Raw genomic sequence first — 24,398 nt, 5'->3', positions numbered from 1 at the left:
CTGGAGCAATGGCCTCATCGGAGGTGATGAATTTTCCCATTGCATCCTGCACTGCCCAGGAGTGCTGACCTTCCCAGTAGTAAGCACAGCTCTGTCCTGACTCCTGACCCTCATGCCTTTGGTCAGGGCAAATCAGCAAAAAACAAAAATAGATGAGATACTGCATTCAGCCACAGAGAGTCTGAAGTATCCCAGTCCTGGTTCCCTTACATGCAAAACACATCTCAATGCAGTGGATGATGCATTTGCAAATTTGTTGCCTGATTTGTTCCTGCAGTCAAAGTGAGGACATAGGCCAGTCAATATTCCACTTGGGTGCTTGGTCTGTGAATTGTAGCTGTGTTTGGAGGCATTTTGGTTAACCACAGGCCTTCTGAGTTTACCTCCTGTGTGTGTGGCTAGCGACAAACCCAGTGAGGCGTAGCCGGATCACCCTATCAGTGCCTCAGTCTGCAGACACTGTGCAGCACTTGAGTCCTGCAGGACCTCTGCAGTGCCTGGTATCAGTAAGTGCCTGCTATCGTAGACAACTTCTGATCACTTAGTCCAAGCCTACAAGAGGAAGAGCAACCTTTGGGTAGTGTATTATTATGAGACTTTGGAGATACTAGTCCACATCTCTGCAAAATGATGTCGGTGGCAGCCTTTAAGAAATAATTTATTTTCTTCTGTCTTTTGCTCCCTTTCCATAAAATAGATATGTCATCATCATGCCAGGCTGCAGCTAGGAGAATTAATGGTCTGTGTGTAGAGAAAGGGTAATGTGGCCTGTTTGGAGTGTGATTTCATCTCTTTGGCAGGTGTCACCACTGTCATCAAAATGTTTTCATGCAGTTCGGGAGGATTCTTTGTGTCTCCTGAGGTACCCTTGCCATCATACTGAGCAGCCTTGCCATCATACTCCCACTTCATTGGGGTTGAGTAGAGGTTCACATCTGAGATGTGGTGATTGGTCAGTGAATTGCTGCATGAACCTGGCAGCAGAGCCCCTGCACTCCTTCCTCACCCTGCCTCCCATTCAGGGTTGAGCCCAGCCCAGTCCTGGATGCAGCACTAATGTGGTAGTGCTCAGCCTCTGACACTGTGAAAAATAGAACCAACTACAAAGCCAACAGCAACAACAAATTTTGGGGTGTCTCAGCACTGCTTTGCTGTCAGTAGTTGCTTGCTGTAGGTTTGTCCTTGAGCAGGTCTGAATGTGAAGAAGCCTCTCTGTGAAAAAGCACAGAATGCTGTATTGAAGCTTGTAAATGCCTTGGAAAGTCTCGGGCAATTGGGAGTGACTCACTGCTTTAGCACCAGTGCTGGAGATCATTTGGCAAGATGCAGTTTCAGTAACCGATGCAGGCACAAGGACCTAGTGTTTTCAGAGCTGGATGCCATTGCAGAGATAAGCCTAGATTCTCCCTGCCCTAAGGCACAGGCTAAAAGATAAAGATTCTCCTCTTTATCTGAATTGCATTGTCTGCCTGATGACTGCTTCTTCAAAGTTCTGATACGGTAGATGTATCCAGCAAATGATGTATTTAAGAAGGTAATCAAATGCAATATGATATGCCAAACATCTATTAAGACAGAAAACCTTCTGCCTTCCCTCTGGGGAATCCTCTTCTCTTGAGCTGGGCAAAGATGAGGTTTGTGTGCTGATTAGTTACAATATGCCCTGTGAAGTAATTTGACTCAGTTAACAGGGAGCGATGGCAGCATCCTGTGCCTCTGCTGAGTCCTTCTGGATCTGCACATTAGAGCAGCAGCAGGCAGCCAGCTGTTCATGGGCAGCTCTACACCCTTTAAGCAGCAAACCTGGGCCTCTCACAGGGGAGAAGTTCTAATAACAATATTAAAAGGATCTTCTTTTAATCACCCCTGCACCTGAACAAGACTGGAAGGTTGGATGCAGATGCTATAAATGTATTAAAAAAAAACAAAGCAAAGCAAGGAAAATCAGAAGATGATGCTGTAACTCTTATTTTTAGCAAGCTGAGTTCCAGACGGTGTGCTGGGGGCAGCTGGGCTGCAGAGCAGGTGATGATACATAGTCATATTTAAGATAAAAGCTAAAAAATTGCATGACTTACTGAAGCAACAGCTCTTCAATTTATAGTATTCTGAGGATAGTGATTTTGAAGAGCAGCATTTTGAATTCTAGCTGGTTTAATGCAAACTAATGTTCTAGAAATAATCCTCTTTATTAATGAACCGCATTTCCTAAGAAGTCATGTATGAAACAGCAAATACTAAGTAAAAGGAATATTAAAGACAAAATCTGTTTCAAATTCCAGATCTGGCAAACTGTCCTGTTAGAAAAATATCTAATAGCAGCTGGATTGGGCTCTTTCTAACTGGGTAAGACAGATTGTTGGGGGGGAAGTGAATTTGCAAATAAAATTGAAAAGATTCCTGAGCACTACTTGTTCAAATGGTGTTTTCATTTAGTCCAACATCCCAACTGAAACATATCTTAGAGCTTGGAGCTGCTGGGGAAGTTATTGCATCTGTCTGCACGGGAATGCCTGTTAGCAGCTGAGCTCATGTGCTGCCAAGGTCTGCACATCTGCCTGCAGACCTCCCACCACCCTGCTCATCACACCCATGCAGGCAGCTCCTGCTCCTCCCAGTGCCTGTGTTCAGCAGCAGAGGACATTGCTGACAAATCTTCCCAAGGGCCTTCTAGGATTTGAGAGGTCAAATATATTCATTTTAATTATTATAGTTTCCTTTTTTTTTTTTTCCCAAGCTCTTCTAAGACGTTTCAGGCCTGGCACTGTGTTAGAGATAAATGGGCTGCAGGTGAATTTGGTGATCTCCAGCACTCCCTACTGTCTGTGCATGAGAGAGGGGCCTTACGGGTTCAACTTCGTGTGCTGGAAAAAGGTTTTTGTGCTCTGCCTGTTCTGCTGCTGAGCTTTGGGGAGCAGACAGGGAGAGAAGAGGGCTGTTGGCAAGTATTTTAATTCTTGACCTCCTTTGGTGCAAGACCTGGCTTTGAGAGAGCAAAGGCAGACAGTGTATTTACTGTTCTCAGACACTTTTTGGAGGCAGTGAGAGCCCTTGAGCATGTTGCCTCCCCCTCTCTATGCTGCTCTGCAGCGAGGACACCACGCTTGCCCTGCATATTGATGTGTCACTCTCTGTTTGTGGGGCTGGTGGTCGTGAGGACTCTGCTCTGAGGATGGGGACAGGCACCCAGGTGAGGAGCACAGTGGGGCAGTTCATTCCCCACCACTGAGCTGGAGGACAGCTTTTCCACGTAATGAAAGCGTGCGGCGCATCAGGAGATGCTCCAGTACTGGCATCCTGCCAGGAGGACTCTTGTCCTGAGAGCTGGCATCAGATCGAAGTTATAAGTGAGCAGGTTTCAGAGTTTAGGGAGATTAAATGATCTCTGCCAGCATTGCCATGCCCTCCTTGACAGCATTTTCTAGAGCCTTCTGTCACTGAAGAACAAAAGCTGGATCCAGCAGTTGCCTGGTGGCTCCATCCACTTCAGCCAAACAGGCGTTTTGGGCTGGATGCCCCTGTAGCACAATGAGAATAATGGAAATTACAGCTGATTTACTATGCAATGATGCTTCTGAGCCAAATGGTTTCCATCTGAATATGAAGCAAATTTGCCAGTGTGCTGGTGTAATGAATGCACCATCTCTTTGCCCCTTCCGTGCCTTTGCAGTCAAGCATTTGCTAGAAAGTGCAGCATTAGATGAAAATCATGAAGGGAGGGTTGGAAGTCACATCTTTAAAGTTTCTCTAGATTTTACTTGGTATATAATAGTAGCTCCAAGTGGTGGGAAATGGATAAATTAAAAGCATGCAAACCTGCTTTGTGCAGAGTAGCCCAGGTGTGTGCATGTGCAGGCTTGCTTCAGCAGGGTCAGCGTGGAGGCCCCAAGCCAGGAGTTGTAGGAATTGTGCCGTTTCATCGCCAGATAAAATGTTTTGTCCTGTGGACTTCTGAGAAACCTGATGGAGGTCTGAAAGCACTGTAGCTGCTTTCTATGAATCTGGTGCCAAAACCTCTGCAGTGGGGCCCCTGTTGGACAGAGCCAGATAAAGCCTGATGTAAATGTATGCTGTGGGCAGAGTGGTGATAAAGATGCACGTTGGGAGAGTTCAGGGGCATTTGAGAGGACAGCAGGGGTGGAGGATGAGATGTATCTTTGACAAGCCTCTGAGTCCTGTAAAATCTGTTAGTCCTTCCCAGCCCCCAGACAGTCTGTGATTAGAACGCCACGACGATGGCTCGGGTCCACCTGCTCTTGAGTTGTGATTGCAGCAGGGAGGTGGGTGCACAGAAGTTAGGTGGCAAATGCAAAATGGTGGATGAGTTCCCATGAGAAATGGGGTTATTATGCAGTAAAGGAAATGGTCTTACAAGCAGTTCATTTGTTTAGGATGTCATTATGTGAAAAATTAAGAGCACTTTTCATTTCTGTGGGATGCTGAAGCTATTGCCAAAATCCAGCTTTCAGTTGCTGGTGCTGGTTATATAATGATGACTGCTTTGTGTTTCCAAGGATTGTAATCTCTTAGTTGAAAACAATGTCAGGAAGAGATTCTTCGGCATGGTTTGCTGTTTGTGCAAACACTTTTATTTTCTCTGAGCTCTCTGTTAGATTGTCCAGCTGTGTCTTTCTCAGGTATGCACACACAACAGATTGATCTAAGCATTGTTTACTCACATTCAGGGGGATGCACTGGACCATATCTGGTGTTGTCTTTCCTTGAGTTTAGATCCACGACTAACATTATTTTGGATAACACTCTCTTTTTTGGATCTCAAAATAGCATTTTCCATTAAATGACTGTTCCCACTATATTGAAATACTCTCTTTGTGGAGTCTGGTATTACTTCTACCTGTACTTAACTGCTGAAGTGTCTGCTGCACTCTTCAGTTGCTAAGGAAATGGTTTCCTTTCCTCGATATAAATTTTTAATGTCTCAGCCTATGCCTGTGGTATAGGATCATCCATCTTTTCACCTGGACAAATTTAATTGAATTTTTTGACTAGTAATTCTTGCAGACTAGATGCCTTACAAAGGCATAAGAGAGAGCAGAAAGGAGAGAAGAGCTCACAGAGAGACATGAAGAGAGGGATTTTTACCTTTGTTTGCTTAATTCTGAGCAAGTAAACAAATTAGTATACTGTAGTCAAGTACAGTCATTGTCATAACAGAAAAACTTTACAGCACCATTGAAATGTCTACTCTTAGGGTATGCTTTGCACTGGGAACTGTTCCCAACTGTATCTCAAATGCCTGAGGCCCTGGTTGTGTCCCCCAAGTTATATGAGGGACATGGAAAACCTTTACTTCCTCTCCACAAGCACAACTTCGCAATGTGGTGGTGACAAATCAGAATGTCACAGCACCTGCCGTGGGTCTGTGGCAACATGAAACCCACCTGACTTCCAGCAGCTTCTCCAACCTCTCCATGGCTGCCGTTCTTCCCTTTTTCAGGAAAATGAGAGTACAGCATGCTGCTCACAGACTTTATTTCTGATCAGGATGATGGTGTTTTACATTCCTACACTTGCGATAAGAATCAGTTCATGTGAAAGATGAGACTAGAAAATGGGTAACAAAACATAAAATGACAAGCTCCTTGAAAGTTGCCTCTCTTCTTTTAAAAATAAGAAGATTATGCTATGTAAATATAAAGCATAAATGCACATGGGGAACTAAAGAGCCTGTGATGCAGTGTGAGGAGGAGTTAAGCTGAGATTACAAAGCTTCAGTGCACTCATAATCACTCATCACTGAGATATGACTTTGGTGGTGGCTTCTCCTGGATACTAGTACAAGTCTGAAACTAAAATATATCCCATTTCAGTGATGCTTAGAGGTTAAGGCTTCATGTCCCACTACTGCCAGTAGAAGAGAAGCAGTTTGCTCAAGGGCGAGCTCTGTGTCACATCTGTCTCTTATCTCAGAACAGGGGATCAAGGAGAAAACTGATTTTACAATGCTCCTTAGGAGGAAGCAAGGAGATGTCACTTGAGGTATTTAAGTTTAGACCAGTGTGACATTAGAACCTGGAAGAGGTAGAGATTGCAAAGCACGATAGTTAAACAATCAGTATTTTATTGATGACTTAAAAGCATGTAACCACGTCAGTGTACACTCTGTGCTCTGCCTCACTTAAGCTACTGAAGCTGAACTCTTCAAACCTGCCTGCCTACGAAATGAAATTAAATGTTTTGCATTGTCTCAGTGAAGTGGAAAAATAGGAGAAGAGGAGAAAGCTTAAATGAAAAGCTGTCTGTAAGATGAAATGAAACATTTTAGTTCGGGGAAATGAAGGGTTAGAGTTGCAGAGCAGAAGGAGGGCACTATTCAATAAAACTGGGATAGTTTTCAGGTTCAGGAAGTTTATTTTTCTCACTGATTTGAGAAGATGAAGAGAATGGTAAAACTGCTATCCAGAAGGAGTTCTGGGATTAGGTGTCACTGTCTCCCCAGCTGAGATTTTCTTCTTTTGAATCAGTGGTGAGGGCGTTTGCTGAAGCAGGAGCCAGAATGTGGGGGTCCCACCTCCTGGTGAGGGCCTGTGTCTCCAGGCTGAGCACCAGTCCTGTCACCTGCCTGAGGGAAGCTGGGGGATCTCAGTTCAAATCCTCACTTTTAAAAGCAGAACTTCCTTCAGCCCATCTTGTAGGGAACGCTGGCTCTGTCTCTGTAGCGTGGAAGGCAGGATGCCCTGCTGTGTGTGTTTCTGAAGTGAAAGCTCAGGGGAGACTTGGAACACCTTTCCCTGAGGTAACCTCAGCCATCCTGGCGTGTGTCTCACTTGCAGTGGGCGGGCATCTCATCACCGTCACCTGGTCACAGGACAAAGCTCTGGCAAGGGAGGGAAGGGAGGGAGAGCTTCCCTCCTGGTGTCTCTGTGCACATCGGAACTTGAACTGAGGTTTTGTCCCATAATGTGGTGAAAAATCCTTTTGGCAGAGGGGAAAAGGGAATTTGCCTTCCGCTGTCTATGAGTACTCTCAACTACTCAGGAAAAAAAGGTAAACAAAACCATGACCGTGGTGTCCAAGAGTCAGATGCAAGCACATGCTTTTTCTAAACAAAATCTTTTAACAAAACTGGTTGCAAATGCAGCTGAATTATGATTGAAAAGGTGTTTGGGGATGAATGAACCACTGTGAATGTGTGTCTGCCCATATCTGTGTAAGAGGGAGAGATGTGATACAAATGAAGGCTGGGTCAAAGGCAGCGTTTAGATTCCCATTTGATGATCTCAGGGAGTCTGGAGTTTGCGGTTCCTACTGCTCCTGGTAAAAGGTGTGTAGAGGTTTTCAATAATCAGATCTAACTTTGCGATTTTTTGAATATAGGTGATGGAAAATGTTTTTAAAACGAGGGTTTCAGTCTGCTTGTGAAGAAACAATGCTCTCCTGCTGAATTATCCTGGTTTTCCTCTTCTAGAGCTGGTGTTTTCTTCAGGAGAAATTAATGAATGTTTAAGTGTGTCTGCAATCACTTGACAAATTGTACTGAGGATCTCTTATCTGGAACTTGTAAGGGTGAACTCTCACCAGTTGTATCAGGACGGGATGTCTTGCACATGTAACAGTTCAACTCCTGATAAATACTCGTGCAGCTGACATGAGACTGCAATATGTGCTGGGCCTGTGATGTCTTCCCATGAAACAGGCCATTTCACCTCATTGAATAATGACACTTTGCTCTGTGTGTATATAAACTGAAAGCCCAATACAACCCTAAGCATTGCTGCTACATAAGTAATAAAAATAATGGCACTGGTCATATTGGGAGGATTGAGAAATGGTTGTAAAACTCTTGGAGATGTGTGAATGAAATACACTGATAAGAGAGAGAGCACCTTCCTCTGCCTGTATTTGAATCTACATTCACCTTGGGACTTAAGTGTCTGCTTTCACAGAACTAAAACAGCTGAAAGAAAATCAAGAAATTCAGCTTTAAACGATTCTCTGTGAAGTTACTTGGAGGGATCAGTCAGTCCTTGGCTATTCTAATTAGCTCACCTGTGGATTTAGCAGATGGGAGACAGCTATCAGTTTTGACAACTGATAAGGAAACAGGGCCATCACTTACCATCACCAGCTGCAACTGAACCGTGGGAAACTGGCAGAGAGGGTTTGTAGGAATTGCGAATTTAGAGGAGCTCTTGTAATGAGAAGGTCTGAAACACCTCACTACAGTCAACTCTTGTCTTCCCTCCAATGTTTTAAGCTCCTGGCTGTTAGTTAGGGCTGAAGGGGTTTGACAGCTGCTTTGGGAAATAGTAAGCAATGCAATTTTTCTGTTGCCGATTCTCATTCGGTTATAAGTAGTTTGTTTCCTTCTCACATAATGTTATCCAAGCTCTTGAACAGGGAAAGGACAGACGAGTTGAGTGGCACTGGGTGCTTGTCTGTGCATGGCTGTGCAGCCATACTGGGCCACCTACTTGGGTAGAAGATTTATTCTCTTTTCATGCAGGGCTGCAGGTTAGTTTGCTTTTCTTCAATATTATAGCTGAACTTTAAGCCTGTTAGCTCAGAGAGAGACACATAAAGGAGAGTTCATGTTATCTCTGGCAATTTATGCAGGGAACTTTCATCTGAATTTAATTCTCAATTTATAATTTCAAGAGCTGAACAAACCTTGTGCATTGGGAACACGAAGCATTGTATTTGTGTGGATTGGTTTGTGAGTGGGCATTCGAAGGCAGCTGAATGACTCGTAAGCTCTTGGTAAGCTCTGATTAATTTGAATACATTTGAAAATACATTTGATTACTCTCTTGGAAAGTAAAATACCTGTCAATCACTGTAAGCCTAATGACAGAATGCAGATAAGTGAAAGCAGAAGGAAAAACAAGTGAATGAAAAGAAGACACTGGCTGAGAGGAAGCTATCTTAATGGCAAGCTAGTGTCCAAAATGTAATCACAGAAGGCAAACTGTACAACTTAACTATTCCCTCAACACATCATTGCTTTTCTCAGCTCTACAACCTCTGCATCCATTTCAGATCTCAAGTGAAATTGTGTCTGAGTTAGAGGAGGGGAAAAAAAATCCCAAATCCTTGACTCTCACAAATTGCCTGGTTTCTTCCAGGAAACAGTAAATGGCAGCAAGCCACAGGGAGCTTGGAGAAACAGACTCTGAGTCCTGAGAAGGCACGTTGTACAGATTATATGACGTTTTGTATAGTTGTAATTTAGGTGACAGAGAGGTAAGTTCCTGCTGTGCCTTGGGCTCTCCTTAAAGCAGTTTTTGAGGCAGTGTTTTCTGCCCAAGAATGCAGGTAGTATGTTGATCTGGAATAAAACATGACACTACATGAACTGTTAATGTGTCTGATGTCTGCCCACAGCTAGAAAAGCAACCCATGTGCTGAAAAAGAAAAGAAAAAAACCTGCAAAAAAAGCCCCCAAACAAACATGAAAATAGTATTTTATAGGAGTTGCTGCTGGAAACTGCTGACACTTGGCTGTCAAAACCCATAAACATTCTTTTTTCCTCTTTTACTAGAAACAAGAAGTTCCTACAGAGCATTTCACATTTTGATGGACATAGTAGTTCTCAGGGGGTATAATGTTCCACCAGTCAGATCTGGCATAATTTCCCTGAAGCTCTTGTCTGCACATTAGGTATTTACTTGTAATTGCTACTTTTCATCTCAAAATAATGACGTTCTAGTAGATCTTTAGCAATATATGTATTTCAATGGTTTCTTTTTCCCTATTTCTCTTGCATTCTTTCTATGTTAGTGGAGGAGGTTGCTGAATGAGCTAATGTGCTGTAATTGTGTCTATCCAAACCAGTGTGGTTTTTAGTTGTGCAGTTGTCTAAGTTTACTGTTGAGAGTGTTTTAGAGTCTGTTTTGGGGAAGAGACATCTCTTAATGCCTCAAAACCTGCTAGGGAGTCTGCTGCAGATCAGGCAGGGTTTTTTTATTATTTCCACTAACTGCTTTAGACAGAATTCTGACTTATTTTCAGTAGTATTTTTGTAAAAGCTTTTCCCTTTTCACTCAACACTAGCACAGCCTGTAAACATGAATTAGAATGAGGAGTTTGACAGAGAGGAGTAGAGCCTTGAGTTGTGCAGAGCTTGTAAATAAGTAATAGTGACACGATTAAACACCAGTATTTGAGTTGGTATTTCTAGAACTTGTAATTAGGCTACAAAGCAGGCTGTCACAGAGAAGAGCTTCAGCACTGTTGAAGCTGATAGTGCTCATGACAGTAACATTTAGCCCAGATGTTGTTCTGTAGAGACTGAAACCCTTGTTTCCTCTATTCATCTGGATAGCCTGGATGCTCATGAAATGATGAAGCTGTGTCTCTTCCAAGCACTTGTCTATTAATGAAGTGCACAGAAGTCTGGTTTTTGGGAAGTAAGTGGGTACTGCTCTGTCTGAAGGGCAGGGTGATGGCTCTCCACAGCACAAAGGGCTGTGCCTCTCCACATGTTGGCTGTTGGGCTTTGTGTCTCCCAGGGATCCCTGAGGCACTCCTGGTACCAGAACTCCTTCACAGCCCCACTGCCAGGACCGTCCAAATCTTAGTTTGCTTTGAATTTTCAGATAATTAATCAAAACTAGAAATATTTGGGAGTGTCCAGAAGGGATGTGGCCTTAAGTGGAGAGACTCTCATTCCTCTTCAGAAGCAGAAACTAAATTCTGCTGTTACAGACAGTAAAACTAGAGAGAACTTAATGACATCTGCAACATTACTGCATATTCTCTTGATCCTGTATTTCATGGGAAGGTAGGACCAGTGATTCCCTCCTTTCTGACAAGCCATCCCACATAATTGCAAAAGACACAGGCTCCTTTTTCCCTCACACCTGCTAATACACTGCTATAGAGATTCTTCATCATCACACTCTACGTCGATCACATGCAGCTTTGGTTTCTTTAGCATCAGTGTCAAAAGCATTTTCATTGTCAAGCCTTCTGTCTCTTTCCATTCCCCACCCCCCCTTTTGCTTCTCAAAAAAAAAATTAAATAAAAAAGGAAGAAAGATTGGATCCAATTTTCATCGGACTAACATCAGCCTGAAGATATTTTCATCAGTTCTTGGCAGATCCTAGATGGACTGTGTAATAATGAATGCCTTTTCACAATTGTTTTCCTCACACTTAAGTTCATTTTCTGTGAGCACTGTATGAAGTAATTTTAAGCTTTTAATTGTTTATGATATCTGGTACTTCTAGACTCTGGGAATGTTTCTGTATCGGTGAAAGAGAATTATTAAGCACCAGAGAAAAATGCCATGCTACTTGCTGTTATGCTGAGGAAGACCTGCCAAATCTTGCAGTATTTGTGCATGCTATAGAGGTGGAAAGAAGGGAAGCTTGCAGAGCTAATAATAGCAGCAGCTTTGTGGCTAGGAGCCTCATAATTGTAACTCTATGATGACAGTCTGATTCAAAACATGATGGAATCCATTTTTTTATCTATTCCTGTGGTCTTGGATCAGTCCTTACAAATGAGAGTTGAAAAAAACCTTGGATGTTTTTGCACAAGACCAAAAGATCCTTTCTACTTCAGGTGCAGGCAGGTCTCTTTCAGCATTTGTCAGGGTAAGCTTTTCAATATATTCACAATTTGTCTAAATGTAGCATCCTGTGATCTTTAAGTCTGTCCCATGCAGTGTTGGCACACAAGACCAAAATCTGGTTGCCAGTACATCATTCCTGCCTTGCCCTGCTGTTGATTACCTTCCTGGCAGTGTGAGGAGAGGCAAAGAACGTGACTTGCCATCTCTTGGCAGGCAGCACCATTCTGGTGGGGTTTGTGAACAACCAGCAGTGGGCTGTTCGTTACAAGAACAACTGCAGACAGTGGACAACATAGTAGAGCACCTCTCTCTCCTGTGAGGAAAGGCTGAGAGAACTGGGATTGTTCAGCCTGGAGAAAGCTTCCAGGTGACCTTCAGCCTTCCAGTACCTGAAGGGGTCCTAAAAGAATGATAGAGAGGGACTTTTTACAAGAGCATGCAGTGACAGGACAAGGGGGAATGGCTTCAAACTGAAAGAGAGTAAGTGTAGATTAGATATTGGGAAGAAATTCTTTACTCTGAGGGTGCTGAGGCACTGGAACAGGTTGCCCAAACAAGTTGTGGATGCCCCATTCCTGGAAGCATTCAAGGCCAGATTGGATGGAGCTCTGAGCAAGCTGGTCCAGTGGAAGGTGTCCCTGCCCATGGCAGAGGGGTTGGAACTAGATGATCTTTAGGGTCCCTTCCAAACCATTCTATGGTTCTGTTGTTCCATAAAACTTAGCCTTGAATCAAAAATTGAAGCAATCTTTCATCAAGATGTGATGATGGATTCTTCATTGCCATCAAACTGGGTGTTCTTCTAAAAGATGCAATCTAGTGGCAACAAGATTCCTCCCAGGGAATGCCCCTTCAGAGCAATCCTATGGCTGCCTTATGCTGGGGGTCACATTGCCATCTGTTCTTCTGGTCTTATCAGAAACAAATTATGAAAGTCACATTCACAAATAAAGTCCATGCTCTGTTATTTAGTTGATGCTTGGGTTTCAGTGCAGAGCACAGTAAGGTCCTTGTAACAGTTGCTGGGCACTCCACATTTGACAACCAAGTATTCATTTATGTCCACATCATTTTTTTAATACTTTGACCTTAATCTACAAAAACATTGATTCTAGAAATACAGCTTGAAAATTCTATGATGATTCAAAAGAGGCAGACTCTTTACCCAGAATCATTTAAGACTTCACAACTAGGTAATACCAAGGAAAGGGACAAATGCCTGGTGTAACCCTGTCCTCCTTTCTTGGACAGGACTCATGCACAGGCAGGAATGTGGTCACAGAGAGAGTGCTGCTGTGGGGACATAGGGGAGCAGGAGTGCACCAGGACATATCAGCACATTTCTCCATTTGTCTCTGACTACATTTTCCAAAAAATAAAATGGTTATCGAGTCATCGTAACTGCATGGCTTGGTTAAATGTTTGTACAATTGCAAGGATCTGTGCCTAACAGGGCTATTTTCCAAGGTTTTGGCAAATCTAGGCTGATACCTGCACAATAATCCAATTTCTGGCAGCTTGGGCAGCTTCCCTGTTGAGGCACAAGATTCAGCACCTTTTTAATACAAACAGAATTATGAGATGAGATTTGAGATGGGATGTGTGAAACATGCAGCTTTAGGCCTGGTGTTTAAATTTCATGTTATTTCATCTCAATTCAGGTTCTTTGTCCATCTTTTGGTCTTGACACACTGTTAAAATGCTCCCACTAGGTTTTTTTCTGTGTGCTTAGGTCTTGAAGAGTGTGATGTTGTGGAGAACTGCATAATTTGTGAAGTCCCGTGTTTAAGCAGTGTATGATACACAGGCTAGGAGATTTTGAAGGTACAAAGGACTGTCTCTTACCAGACAGACGTGAGTGCTTGGAGAAAGAGATAAAGAAGGACTGTTCCAAAAGTCCTGTCTTGGGCTCTTTGCCACAATATTTTGGGTTTTAACTTTGATTAAGGTCCATATTTGTAGCCACATGAAAATTCTACACAAAAGTATCTGTGTAGGTCCAGACTTCTCTTCCTTACAACAAATGAAATCTATCTTCTTTTCCTTCTTACTGCTTGTGGGAGCAGGTGTACATCCATTGGCATAACAATCAGATTTTCTGAATAACTTGGCTGCTGCTGCAGATGTTTAACCACTTAAAAACTGTGTTTTCCTCAGCATTTGTAAGAAAAGAGTCCATTTTAAAGTTATTTGTATTTTTATTTATAAGGACTTGCATTTAATCTTTAAAAAAGGCAGAAAAAATCCAAAACGGAGTTAATTAAAGTATTTTCAATTACTGCTGAAGTTTGCATAGCTGTAACATTTTTGCTTAATACATAAATATGGAGCTGTCTGGAGAAAATACGGCATTGGGGAACTTGCAAAAAAGGAGACAAGTGACAGCCTTGCCTGAGCTTCCCAAAGAGGAGTTGCTCTCTGACAGCTATTTCTCCAATGTCTCAGGAGTTAATTAAAAGGAGCCAGCCCAAGAGTTGGAGGTGATGTCCCCTGGCAAACGTGTGTAGGTTTGACTTGCACTGCATGGGCACAGCTTGTCGCGTAAATGCGTATTTGCAGAAGATGTCAAGCAGCGTGGGGGACCCGAGGGTTGCATTTCTGCGTTCGTGCAGTGGCTGCTGCCGTGGGGTACTTCCCTCGGAGCTGGTGTAAGGCCTCGTGGAAGATGGAAATTAGGGGTCTTGTTAGCATGGTAGCAGTTGTCCATGGCAAAGGCAGTATTGATGTACAGCTCCCTCCACATACATTCCTGTTCCTGCTGCAGTCGGATCTCCCGAAGGCAAAGCAGTGAGGGTGTGCTCAGGGCCCTCAGGCTGATCCCACACAGTGGGAAGGCTGATGGCAGCTCCTCCATGGCCACATGTGCCTGGCATCCACAGGGAGGGCTCACCTTGGCAGTGGCATGGAGAGCAGTGGAGGCTGTGGGTGGATAAGGGCTGCCAGCAGCTTGTCCATCAGCGCTCACCTTTCTGCATTTGCTGGTAGATTTATTGTGTCCTCCAGTACGGGATTCATGCTACCAGCTGCCTGAGGTGCAATGGCTAGGGCTAATACGGGTTGGGCCAGGCTCCTAATATGGGATTGATTGCTTGAGACTTGCTCATTTCTCTCTCCTGCATGGTGCTGTAGCAGAGGCAGCTTCTGTCACATAACTTACCCTTTTATGTTGTAAAAAACAGTCATTAAATAGTGACAGGTTCTCCATTGCTTTCCAGACAAGTGCTGATTGGGCTGTGTGGAGCAGGGGTTGGCCCAGACATGGACTCTATGAAGCATCCCGGCCTCTGGGTCTGAAAAGCCTTCCCTGATGACCCCTGAGAGGGTGACCGCTGCACCAGCCAGTCATACATCCCTTCTGAGCATTTAAGGGAAGTCCTGATCCATGAGTCAGACCAAGACAACATGCTCATGTACAAAGTGAGCCCTGTTAGCTGCATCTAGCACAGATGTGGATGTCCACATACAAACATGTAAACTTCAAGAGAGAGAAGGCTTGGGGCACAACATTTTGCAGGGACAATTTGACCTGGCTTGTAGCTGCCTCGGTTTGCTAGGGCTTTGTGCCCCCAGAGCCAGCCTCAGGATGCTGCTGGAGTGACCCCCTGAGACCCTGCTTGGCATCACTCAGCTCCAGCAGAGTGAGCAGGCCAGTTGCCCCAACGCTGGGCTGATACTCATCCCTCAGGTAAAGTGGGAAACTGCCAGTGTGTGGGAAGCCATTAGCCTGCAGGATTGCACTGCATTCCCTTCCCTGTGAGTGCTGTTCTTTCACTTCTAAGGATTACACTGCTTTGTCCACTTTCTACTGAGCTCACTGCAGAGTGAGTTTCCTGGAGGGAAGAAAAAAAGGACTGTCAAGTACCCTGATTTCTTATTCTTATCTCATATTTAGTTTCCTAATTGCAGCTTGGAAATAAAATATCCTTCCTGCTAATTTTATTCTTTTGTATTTAGGAAATGCTGCCAAGTCTGACAACTTCTTCCTTCCAAAGACACGCTGTTAAGATGTATTTTTTCCCTGCTCCACAATGACAAAACTGTCAAGAAGCACTGGAGTCTGGAGAAACATTCATTTTGGGTGTGCCAGTGAAGAAGTGCTTATTAACTTCAGTTTAAATTTGTCTGCAACAGAGGGATGGGTTTATTTACACATTTCCTAATAATGATTTGAAACTGAAAGTTATATTTGCATTGAAGTGTAAGGTCTTTGAGTGGATTTTCCCAAAAGCAGCTAAAGGGATTAGGTATCAGTGTTCAGTAGAAACTGGGGGCTGCATCTTTTACCCTCTGTATTGCAAACTTTGGCTTTGGGAACCTGTCATTTTCAAACAAGACTACTTACTGGTTCTCCTTTGGTGCCATACTGGAATTTTTGGGTTTGCTTGGGAAGTACCAATGCTAATGTAAAATACGCAGATTTTTTGAAGAGAATGTGTTTCCATCACATACAAGGAAGAAACATTGCCTGGCTACAGGTTGGGACACTGAGGTTTTTATCAGTACTGTGGGATCCTCAGACTGCTCCTAGAGATCACTTAGCCTAGAGGCTCAGGAAGATATAATTAGGAGGGTAGATGGAAAATTAATATTTCTTTGTGCAAAGATGTTCTCTTTTGCATAGAAATAAAGAGATAAACCAAGACATGCAGCTCTACAAGCTTCTGAGGTAATCAAGCCATGAGCAGCTTCCCCATGTCTTGCCAAGCCCACCTCCCATCGTCCTTGTGCCCCTGGCTTTGGGAGTGACTCAGCCTTTGCATCCTTAAACTGCACGTTGCTTCTAGAAGAATATGTGGGAGGAAGGGAGGGGAAGAAGCACTTTCCAAACTGCTGTCAACGAGTCCAGAGTAGTCTCTGCTGTACTGGCACCACGAGTGGCCAAGCTGCACTAAAATAATATCAGATCCCTTGCAGTGAGTGAGCTCTGAGACTGATAGGAATGGCTCTGAAACATTAGAAACTTGGTGCTAAACCACAGAGTCAGGAAAACAAATACAAGAAGTCACTTTTAACACAAAATAGAACAAGTGTCTTCCTGGGATCATTACATTTACAATGGCACTGCCTTGCTGACCTGTCAGAGCTGGAGAAGTATTTTTCTTCTGTTTTTTTTTTCTTTCTGGTGTTATAAGACAGATGGTGTCTGCTCTTAAATAATGAAATAAGCCATGTTCCACACAACATAAGAATTTGAAAATGTTGCTATAAATGTGCAGAGGTTGTGCACTTCTCAGTTAAAATAGATCTTTTCAAATAATTCTTTCTCCAACTTTCCCCCCTTAACAAATGTGCTGTTAATCACAGAGTGAAATCTCTTTCCCTCTGTAGATCGTGTTCCGGAAAATCAGCGACGTCAAGCGGGAAGAAGAGGAGAGAATGAAGAGGAAGAACGAAGCACCTCTGATCTTACCCCCAGACCACCCAGTGCGGCGGCTGTTCCAGAGGTTCCGGCAGCAGAAGGAAGCGCGGCTTGCGGCAGAGAGGGGCCGAGATCCGGATGACCTGGATGTGGAAAAGGGCAGTGCTGTCGGGGAGCAATCCTGTGCTCGCGCAGTGGTCAAGGCCAGCGTTGTGACCGTTCGGGAGAGCCCGGCGACCCCCGTGTCGTACCAGCCCGCCTCCACCTCCGGGGCCTCCGACCAGGCCAAGCTGCAGGCCCCGCCATCGGACCACGCAGCGTGCAAGGCAGCGGGGGACTACCCCCGGCGGAAAGGCTGGGCCAAGTTCAAGGAAGCCTGTGGGAAAGGTGAAGACTGGAACAAGGTCTCTAAAGCAGAGTCCATGGAGACTTTACCTGAGAGAACTAAAGCTTCGGGAGAAGCTACCCTGAAGAAGACAGACTCTTGTGACAGTGGCATTACAAAAAGTGACTTGCGCTTGGATAACGCAGGGGAGACAAGAAGCCCGCAGGACCACAGCCCGGTCCTCACCGAGGTCAAGCATTCCTTTTATCCCATCCCAGAACAGACTCTTCAGGCCACCATGCTGGAAGTGAAACATGAGTTGAAAGAGGACATCAAGGCTTTAAACACAAAAATGACCAATATAGAAAATCAGCTTGCTGAGATACTTAGGATATTAACCTCAAGAAGAAGCTCCCAGTCTCCACAGGAGTTGTTTGAAATATCAAGGCCCCAGTCTCCAGAATCAGAAAAAGACGTGTTTGGAGCTAGCTGAGGTGTTTCTTTTTAAAAACAAACAAACCAACCAACAAAGAAACAGCCCCCTAACACTTTACATTTAATCTTTCTTGAAAACGAGTGAGGGACCCGTTCACTAAGCATGTTCCCTCTGTCTAAAAAGGTATGGTAACAGAAATTGCAACCTCATGTCAAGATGGCAGCTGACTTTGAAGCCTTTTTGACAGCAAGGGTACAGTTTCTAAAATTTTTCTTTTCTCCCTTTGTCCTCATTCCTCCCCCACCACCCCCCCCCCCCCCCTCTCGGGATGTTGGAATAAGAATTCTGACAGCAGCAGCCATCCCTGTGAGCCCCAGGTGACCTCTGAGGTTTTTGGAGCATGCCTTATGTCCCTAGCTCGGGTTATGCCTATATGAATAAGCACTTGCCAGGGTGCTTATATTTTCAGTGTTTGGTGGGTTGTTTGTTTTTTTTGTTTTGTTGCTGCTGTCACTGTCTCAGTCATCTCTACAGCATGTTGGATGTCACAGTATATTTTCATGTATCTGTAATAATGCAAGAAGCAGTAGGAGACATGTATTTCATTGTGTGCTGAAGTTTCTTTTAGGCAGTCAACGAAGGGCTAACAAGATGAAAAAAATTGTACTTTTTAATTTCAAACTGACATATTGCTAAAACAATTACATTTAGCAACATCTTCAAAAATAGCCACAGTATTCCAGATCTGTTAATAAGTGGGATCTTCCACACTGTCATTCACTGAATCAAGGACATGTTTTTTCAAAACTTTTAATGTTTTTTCAAAAACTTGACTTCTGTCTCAGATGCCTTTCAACATTTGATACTTTTGCTTTCAACTCCAGCTGCTGGAGGCCAGAGGTTGGGGTGTGCAGTGTATCTGAGAGCAGCCCATGGCACAACATATTTGGAACATCACTAACAGGTCCTGCAGATTTGCTTCCCAATGAAAATATACTGTGGCATTTATCTCCTGTTCTGCTATGAATCTGCTCTTTTAATTCTTGTTAAATTATTATTCAGAAGTTTCTGTTTTGATAAAGTTCATTGTAGCCAAAGGCTTTCACAGAATTTTTAACAATTTTAGATTGTGGCATTTTCCTCTACATCCAGATGTATTGTTCCTGATCTAATCTAGCTTGGAAGCAAATGGATAGTAGAGGTAGAAATACAGTGCTTACTGTATGCAAGTGCTATTGTAGCAAGGAAACAAAGAGATCTGCTTCTTAAAGAAGGAGATGTTTCCAAAACTTATATTTTCATAACTTTTTTCAGAGGAAGATTGAAGCACTTTACCAAAACTACTCTTCATTATTCATATAGGGTAGCACAGACTTGGGTTCTCACCTTGGGATATAGGTGTATATTCACAATTTATTCACTCCACTGATCTGGTATGTTCACTGCTTAACAGTAGCTTAGAGCTCAGAAGTATGGCACACACTCCAAGGGGTTTTCATTTTTAATGGCAATAGGTCTTAACACTGTATGTGTTAAGTCTCATTCTTTTTCCTTGGTAGTGAGTCATTTACAAAGGAACACAGCATTTTTTGGGGGAAGATTTTTGTTCATGTTTAGTACAGAAGAGGCAAGGAACGTGAGCAGTATTAAGGATTTCTGCTGGCCTGATGCTCGCACAGTGCAATGCAGAACTGTGTCAGACATCCCCAGGGAGGTGGGAGGTGCCCTGATGAGTGGCACAGTGGTGAGGCCGTGCCTGTGCAAAGCTCCCAGCTCAGGTCCTGCCAGCAGTGTGTTCGTTTGTATCTGTTCCTGCAGTAACTGCCCTTGCTCTCTAAGATAACAATATTCCAAGCCCAGCACCACCATTTCCAAGTCTAGAGGCAGGTGGTTTAGGATTGGCTTTCATTGTCTTACTCCTTGGTTTGGTATGGAGGTGCCCAGAGGGAGGCGAATTCATAGCCAAGGATTGAAATACTCCTGAGAAGCAACTCTCGGTTCAAATATGTAGGTCACCTTCTTCCCTCCCACAAGAAAAGGCAAGCAGGGAGGTGGATTAGTCTGAAAACAAGAAGCCACTTCCTTAACTTATTTCTGGTTCCATGTTTAGGTTTTTCCAGTGGTACCTGGTGTCTTTTCTAGTTGCTCACTGCAGACCTGCAGTGCTGAGGAAGGCTCTCTCTGACCAAAGCCATGCTGTTCGTGTTTGGTGCTTTAATCACTGTAAGTGGCAGCAGTTACCTGCAACAGCATGGCTGCCACAGAAACCCATCCATCCACAGTTCCTGTGAGAAACTCTGTCATGATTTTTTTTCTTTCTAGTCTTCTTAGACAGTAACTACCACCAAAGTAAACCCGAGGTGTACTGATACACAAGGATTTGTAATTGATTTCCAAAAGTTCCAGCAAGTTTTTTGAGACTACCTTGGAGTCAGTTTTCTGATCCAGGCAAATTCCTCACCAGCATGATGTTCACAACACTTCCCTTCATAAAATTTTTGAAAGGCTAAAAGTCTTAGCAAGTCCTTTGTGAAAGTGTCACTCATTTACCTGCAGTTGAATAAGCATGGACATGATCTTATGAGCCCAGGGGGACAAGGGAGGAAGTGTTTACAACCTCCCAAGTATGTGCCTAGTGTCTCCAGAATTGCAGTGCAGACCTACAACTAAATGTGCAGTTGCAGGTTACCTGTCCCTTTGTTGCTGATACTGATGTTTCTCAGTGATATTTTTGTGTGCCCTCAGGGATATGTTAAAGGTTACTCTGTTGTTGCTGGTTGCCCAGCCTGGAATCCCAGCAGGACCAGCCCTAGAAGCCCCCTAATTGTAATAATAACCCAGGCCTGTGAACAAAGGCAGACAAGTCCCCATTTTCTGGGGATGCTCCTTGTGTAGCCTGATGCTCAGAATGATACCGAACTCCTTCCCACCCTGCTGGTGTGCAGCACCCAGTCCTTTTCTAAGGCCTTTTTTCAGGCTCTTACAATGGCCTATAAAGGCATTTATTATTTGTAAAGCCTTCAAAGATTGTAACACACTGCTGAATTCCACTTAAAATTTAAGATTATGGCCAAATTTAATTTTGTTACAGTCATGAAATGGCAGAGAAACTCTGCTCCTTAAAATGACACCTTCAGGGTGGTGCTCCAGATGAGCCCTGACAGCAGTCAGTGTCACTCAGACCTGTACAGCTGTAACTGAGGCGAGGCCCATTTTTATGAACTGTCAGGCACTAAAACTGGTTGTAGGAGAGTGCATCATCCCTCAGCAACCTGTATTTGTTGTAAGAGAATTTGAAAAAAAATACCACCTAGGGATGAGCTTTGGTGTTTGGATTCCCTGGACTACTGAGTGGTTAAAAAATGAACAAATCCATGCCCACTCCTTTGAACCCAGGACTAATCTGGACCTGTGCTGTGGTGCCCAGGCTCTGCTGATGCAGCACTTTTCCTTTAAGGAGTGGCTGAAAGCCCCTGTGTTACAAATCTGTCTTTCTCCCCTGAGCCTTACACTTAGACAGATGCCTATGGCTGGATGGCATGTGGACCCACCATAAATGTTACTTGTTCTTTGATTTTATTTGTCAGCTTTTCCTTTTTCTCTTGTTCCTCTCTACATGTTGGTTACGCCTTTTTGCTTAAATTATTTTCCAGCTTAGAAATGAAGCATCTCTGAAAATAAGACTCTGCCCCTTCACAAGCAAATGCTTGTACATAATATAAAGAAAAAAACCAAACAAAACCCAACACCTGAGTTTGTGTTCTGGCATAGTGCTTCTGCCATTTAACAACCTGCTAAATGACCTGCATCATTCTAAAAGAGATGATGTGTTCCATTTTGGTTATATGGTGTAATTAAATTTCAGTCAAAAGAAGGTAGTTGAGAGAAGGAGCTGTATTATGATTTGGTCAAATGGGAACTTCTGAAAGTCCATGCTTAAATTGTTAGAAAGAATACAAATATGCAGCACATAAAAAAGGATTAAAAAAAGCAAACCCCAGCCCTCACCCCTGCCTTGTTCAGATACATTTACTTCTGTCTGGTTTTACAAGTATACTTTTGAAAACACCATTCTTCCTTTAAATCTCTTCCACAGTTCTGCCCTGAATCCCAGCGAACACCCTGTTTAACAGCTTCGAAGGAGATGTTCTGTTTCTACAGTACTTCCCTTTAATGAACTGAACAAGATACTTACTGTGACTATCTGGTGATATATTTTCAATCACTCTTAACCAATCTGTGAAAAAAAATTACTACATTATTTGTCTTTACTATATAAACAACGTGTATGATTACACTTGTGCAGATGCGTGTACATACACATGTACATATCTATGTATAGATAAGTCTATGGATTGCATTTCTGTTAAGTAAAAGCACATTCCTCATTGATTCCAGTCCAAGAAGGGAGCTTAAATCTTCCCAGTAGACATCCACTGAGTGTCCTGTTAGTGTCTTGTTTGTTATCTGTTGAACGTATAAGGCCATGATTTTGGATTTTTCTAGCTGGCCTCAACTTCATACTGTGAGTCTGGTAAATAGTGTGACTGCAAGAAGATCTGGTGAGGGTCATGATAGTCAGGAAAGAGAAATCCATGTGAAAGTGGAAAGATGCTGTATCCTAGTCGGTGGGGATAAGACTCATAAGCTGGTGTTTGTTGCTCACAGTATCTGAAGCCAAGCTGCCCTGGTAGTGTTTCTCATGGCTTTTTCTGCAAGAGAGATGGTGGAATAGATGGATTTATTTTTTTCTGGTACCAGGGGTTGTCTCAAAGGTGCTGAGCCTATCCTTCTCTTCATGGGCAGCATAACACCTGGTTGCTGCACCTCTGCTTTCTTGTCCTGGTGTTAGGTGGTAAAAGCATCTTCTGAATTTTTCATTTCCACATAGTCTCCTGTGTGTGTATTGGCAATAACAAAGTCTGTGTTTTAGCCACACTTATGATACATCAAGACAAACCTTTTAGAGTGAGTCCCATGCAGGGGAAGCTCCAGAAATTTGAGGTGAGGCACAGTAGGATACTGTATCCTCCAATCTGACATCATTTTGACCACATTGTTGTGGGAAGCATTGATTCAATTAAATAAAAATAAAGCTTTTTTTGCAATAAGATATATCCAGCATTTAGCCTTAAGACCCTTTCATAAGTGATATAATTCAAAATGTGATTCCATTCTTCTTCCTTCTTAATGTTCTGTAGTATTTACAGTGTTGCCTAAAGATGAAGCACTTTGATTAGCTTTCTAAATCTAATGGAAATCACTTGCTGGTAATCACATTTCTTTCTCCACTTATTGCCTTCTTATTAGGATAATGAATTATTCCAATTGCCCTCTCCCCTCATAAAACAAAGAGACATAACTATTGTCTAAGTACTTTTGTATATCAGGGAGCCAGCCCATCATATTGCAAAAGTGTTTGTTTCAGAGACTTTTTTTTTTACAGATCGACAAAGCTAATGTGAATTACCTGCAACTGTAATTTGATTCAAGCTGATTGTTGAGTGTTGTGTAAACATATTTGATGTGTAATCCCAGAACATCTCTGTAACTGGATCCAATGCCTAATATTAGCAAAACAGTTCAGGGTTTTCACTAACTGTTCTGAAAGGCTCATGGGTTTTTTTCTTCTTCCCACTAAATCTGTGACCACTAACATAGAAAAAGAATCATTTTAGCTGTAGATGAAAGAAGTTCAATAATCTTGTATCAGGATGAACTGCTATATAAAGAAATACCGAGTTTTCTAATGAATGTGTTATATTATTGTACCTACATACAATCAATATTTGTACATCTGTTGGAGACCTGTCTGCGTTTCAATATTTAGCCACCACTGCATGGACACTTGATTGATATGCAGTTAATGCAGTTGCTTTGGCGCTTTTCAATGTACTTCACTCATTTTTATCCTTTCAGAAATCCACCGAATACTCTCAGTTCTTTTTCTTTGCATTTGTCACTTTGTTCAATGAAGCATGACTAGAAACAGAGAATGAGTAGATACTATTTTTGTGGTCAGCAAAGCAGCTGCCAGTAGATAGGCAGTGTGTGTATGTATGTATGTATACGCACTGTCTGGGAATGTTTTAGATACAAATGCAGCCACCTCCATTAATGATATCCCTAGTCAACATTTTTAAACAAGCACAAATAATATTTGTAAAAAAAAAAAGTTTAATTTTATTTATTATAGTAATAAACTATTTTATACATTACAGTTGCTTTGGTGTGCTTTTCTGTGTGTTGAATATGTGCTCACAAGATCAACAAGGTAGTTTTAAATTACCCTCTGGAACTTCTGGCTAGCAGTTTTGTTGCTGTTGGTTTGTATCTCAAGTGTTATCAGTGGAGCAGTGGGATATTATTACCCTGATTGTAAATGATTCAGGTTGTTTTTTCAGATTCCTTTCTGCTGTGTATCAGTGCAAAGGGATTCACATTTCCAGGCTTACTATAAACTGAACTCAGGTGCTCTGTAAGGGGAATATCCTGACACCCCAGGCAGTGTCCTGTGCTGTGGACCTCAAGTCTAGTCCAGGTATCTGCTGAGCAAAAAGAGATCACCAGAGGACTGGCTGTGACCTGTCTGAAATGATCATCCCATGTCCTGAGGGTACACGTCTGTAGTTGGTCTGTGTTTTAGACTGTGTTCACTGCTGCAGTATCTGAGAACTTTTACAAAACTCATGGAAACCAGAGATCAAAGAAGCTTCTGCTGTCCTGTCATCTGCTGC

The 24,398-nt window shown here is 43.0% G+C and overlaps 1 protein-coding gene across 1 annotated transcript in view; it reads left to right on the top strand.

Annotated features, from left to right (window-relative positions):
• The window catches only part of KCNH1 (potassium voltage-gated channel subfamily H member 1), a 177,588-nt gene extending 153,709 nt beyond the window's left edge, over window positions 1–23,879 (top strand). Inside the window, exons 11-12 of the mRNA XM_048296236.1 lie at window positions 16,870–17,913; window positions 21,758–23,879. Of these exons, the coding sequence (XP_048152193.1) occupies window positions 16,870–17,718 (849 nt within the window). The 3' untranslated portion in view covers window positions 17,719–17,913; window positions 21,758–23,879. The remainder of the gene's footprint in view (window positions 1–16,869; window positions 17,914–21,757) is intronic.
• The last annotated feature ends 519 nt before the right edge of the window (window positions 23,880–24,398 follow it).

The sequence above is a fragment of the Corvus hawaiiensis genome, chromosome 3, assembly GCF_020740725.1.
Source record: "Corvus hawaiiensis isolate bCorHaw1 chromosome 3, bCorHaw1.pri.cur, whole genome shotgun sequence".
Lineage (NCBI taxonomy): Eukaryota > Metazoa > Chordata > Aves > Passeriformes > Corvidae > Corvus > Corvus hawaiiensis.
This window is presented reverse-complemented; position numbering and strand designations above follow the sequence as displayed.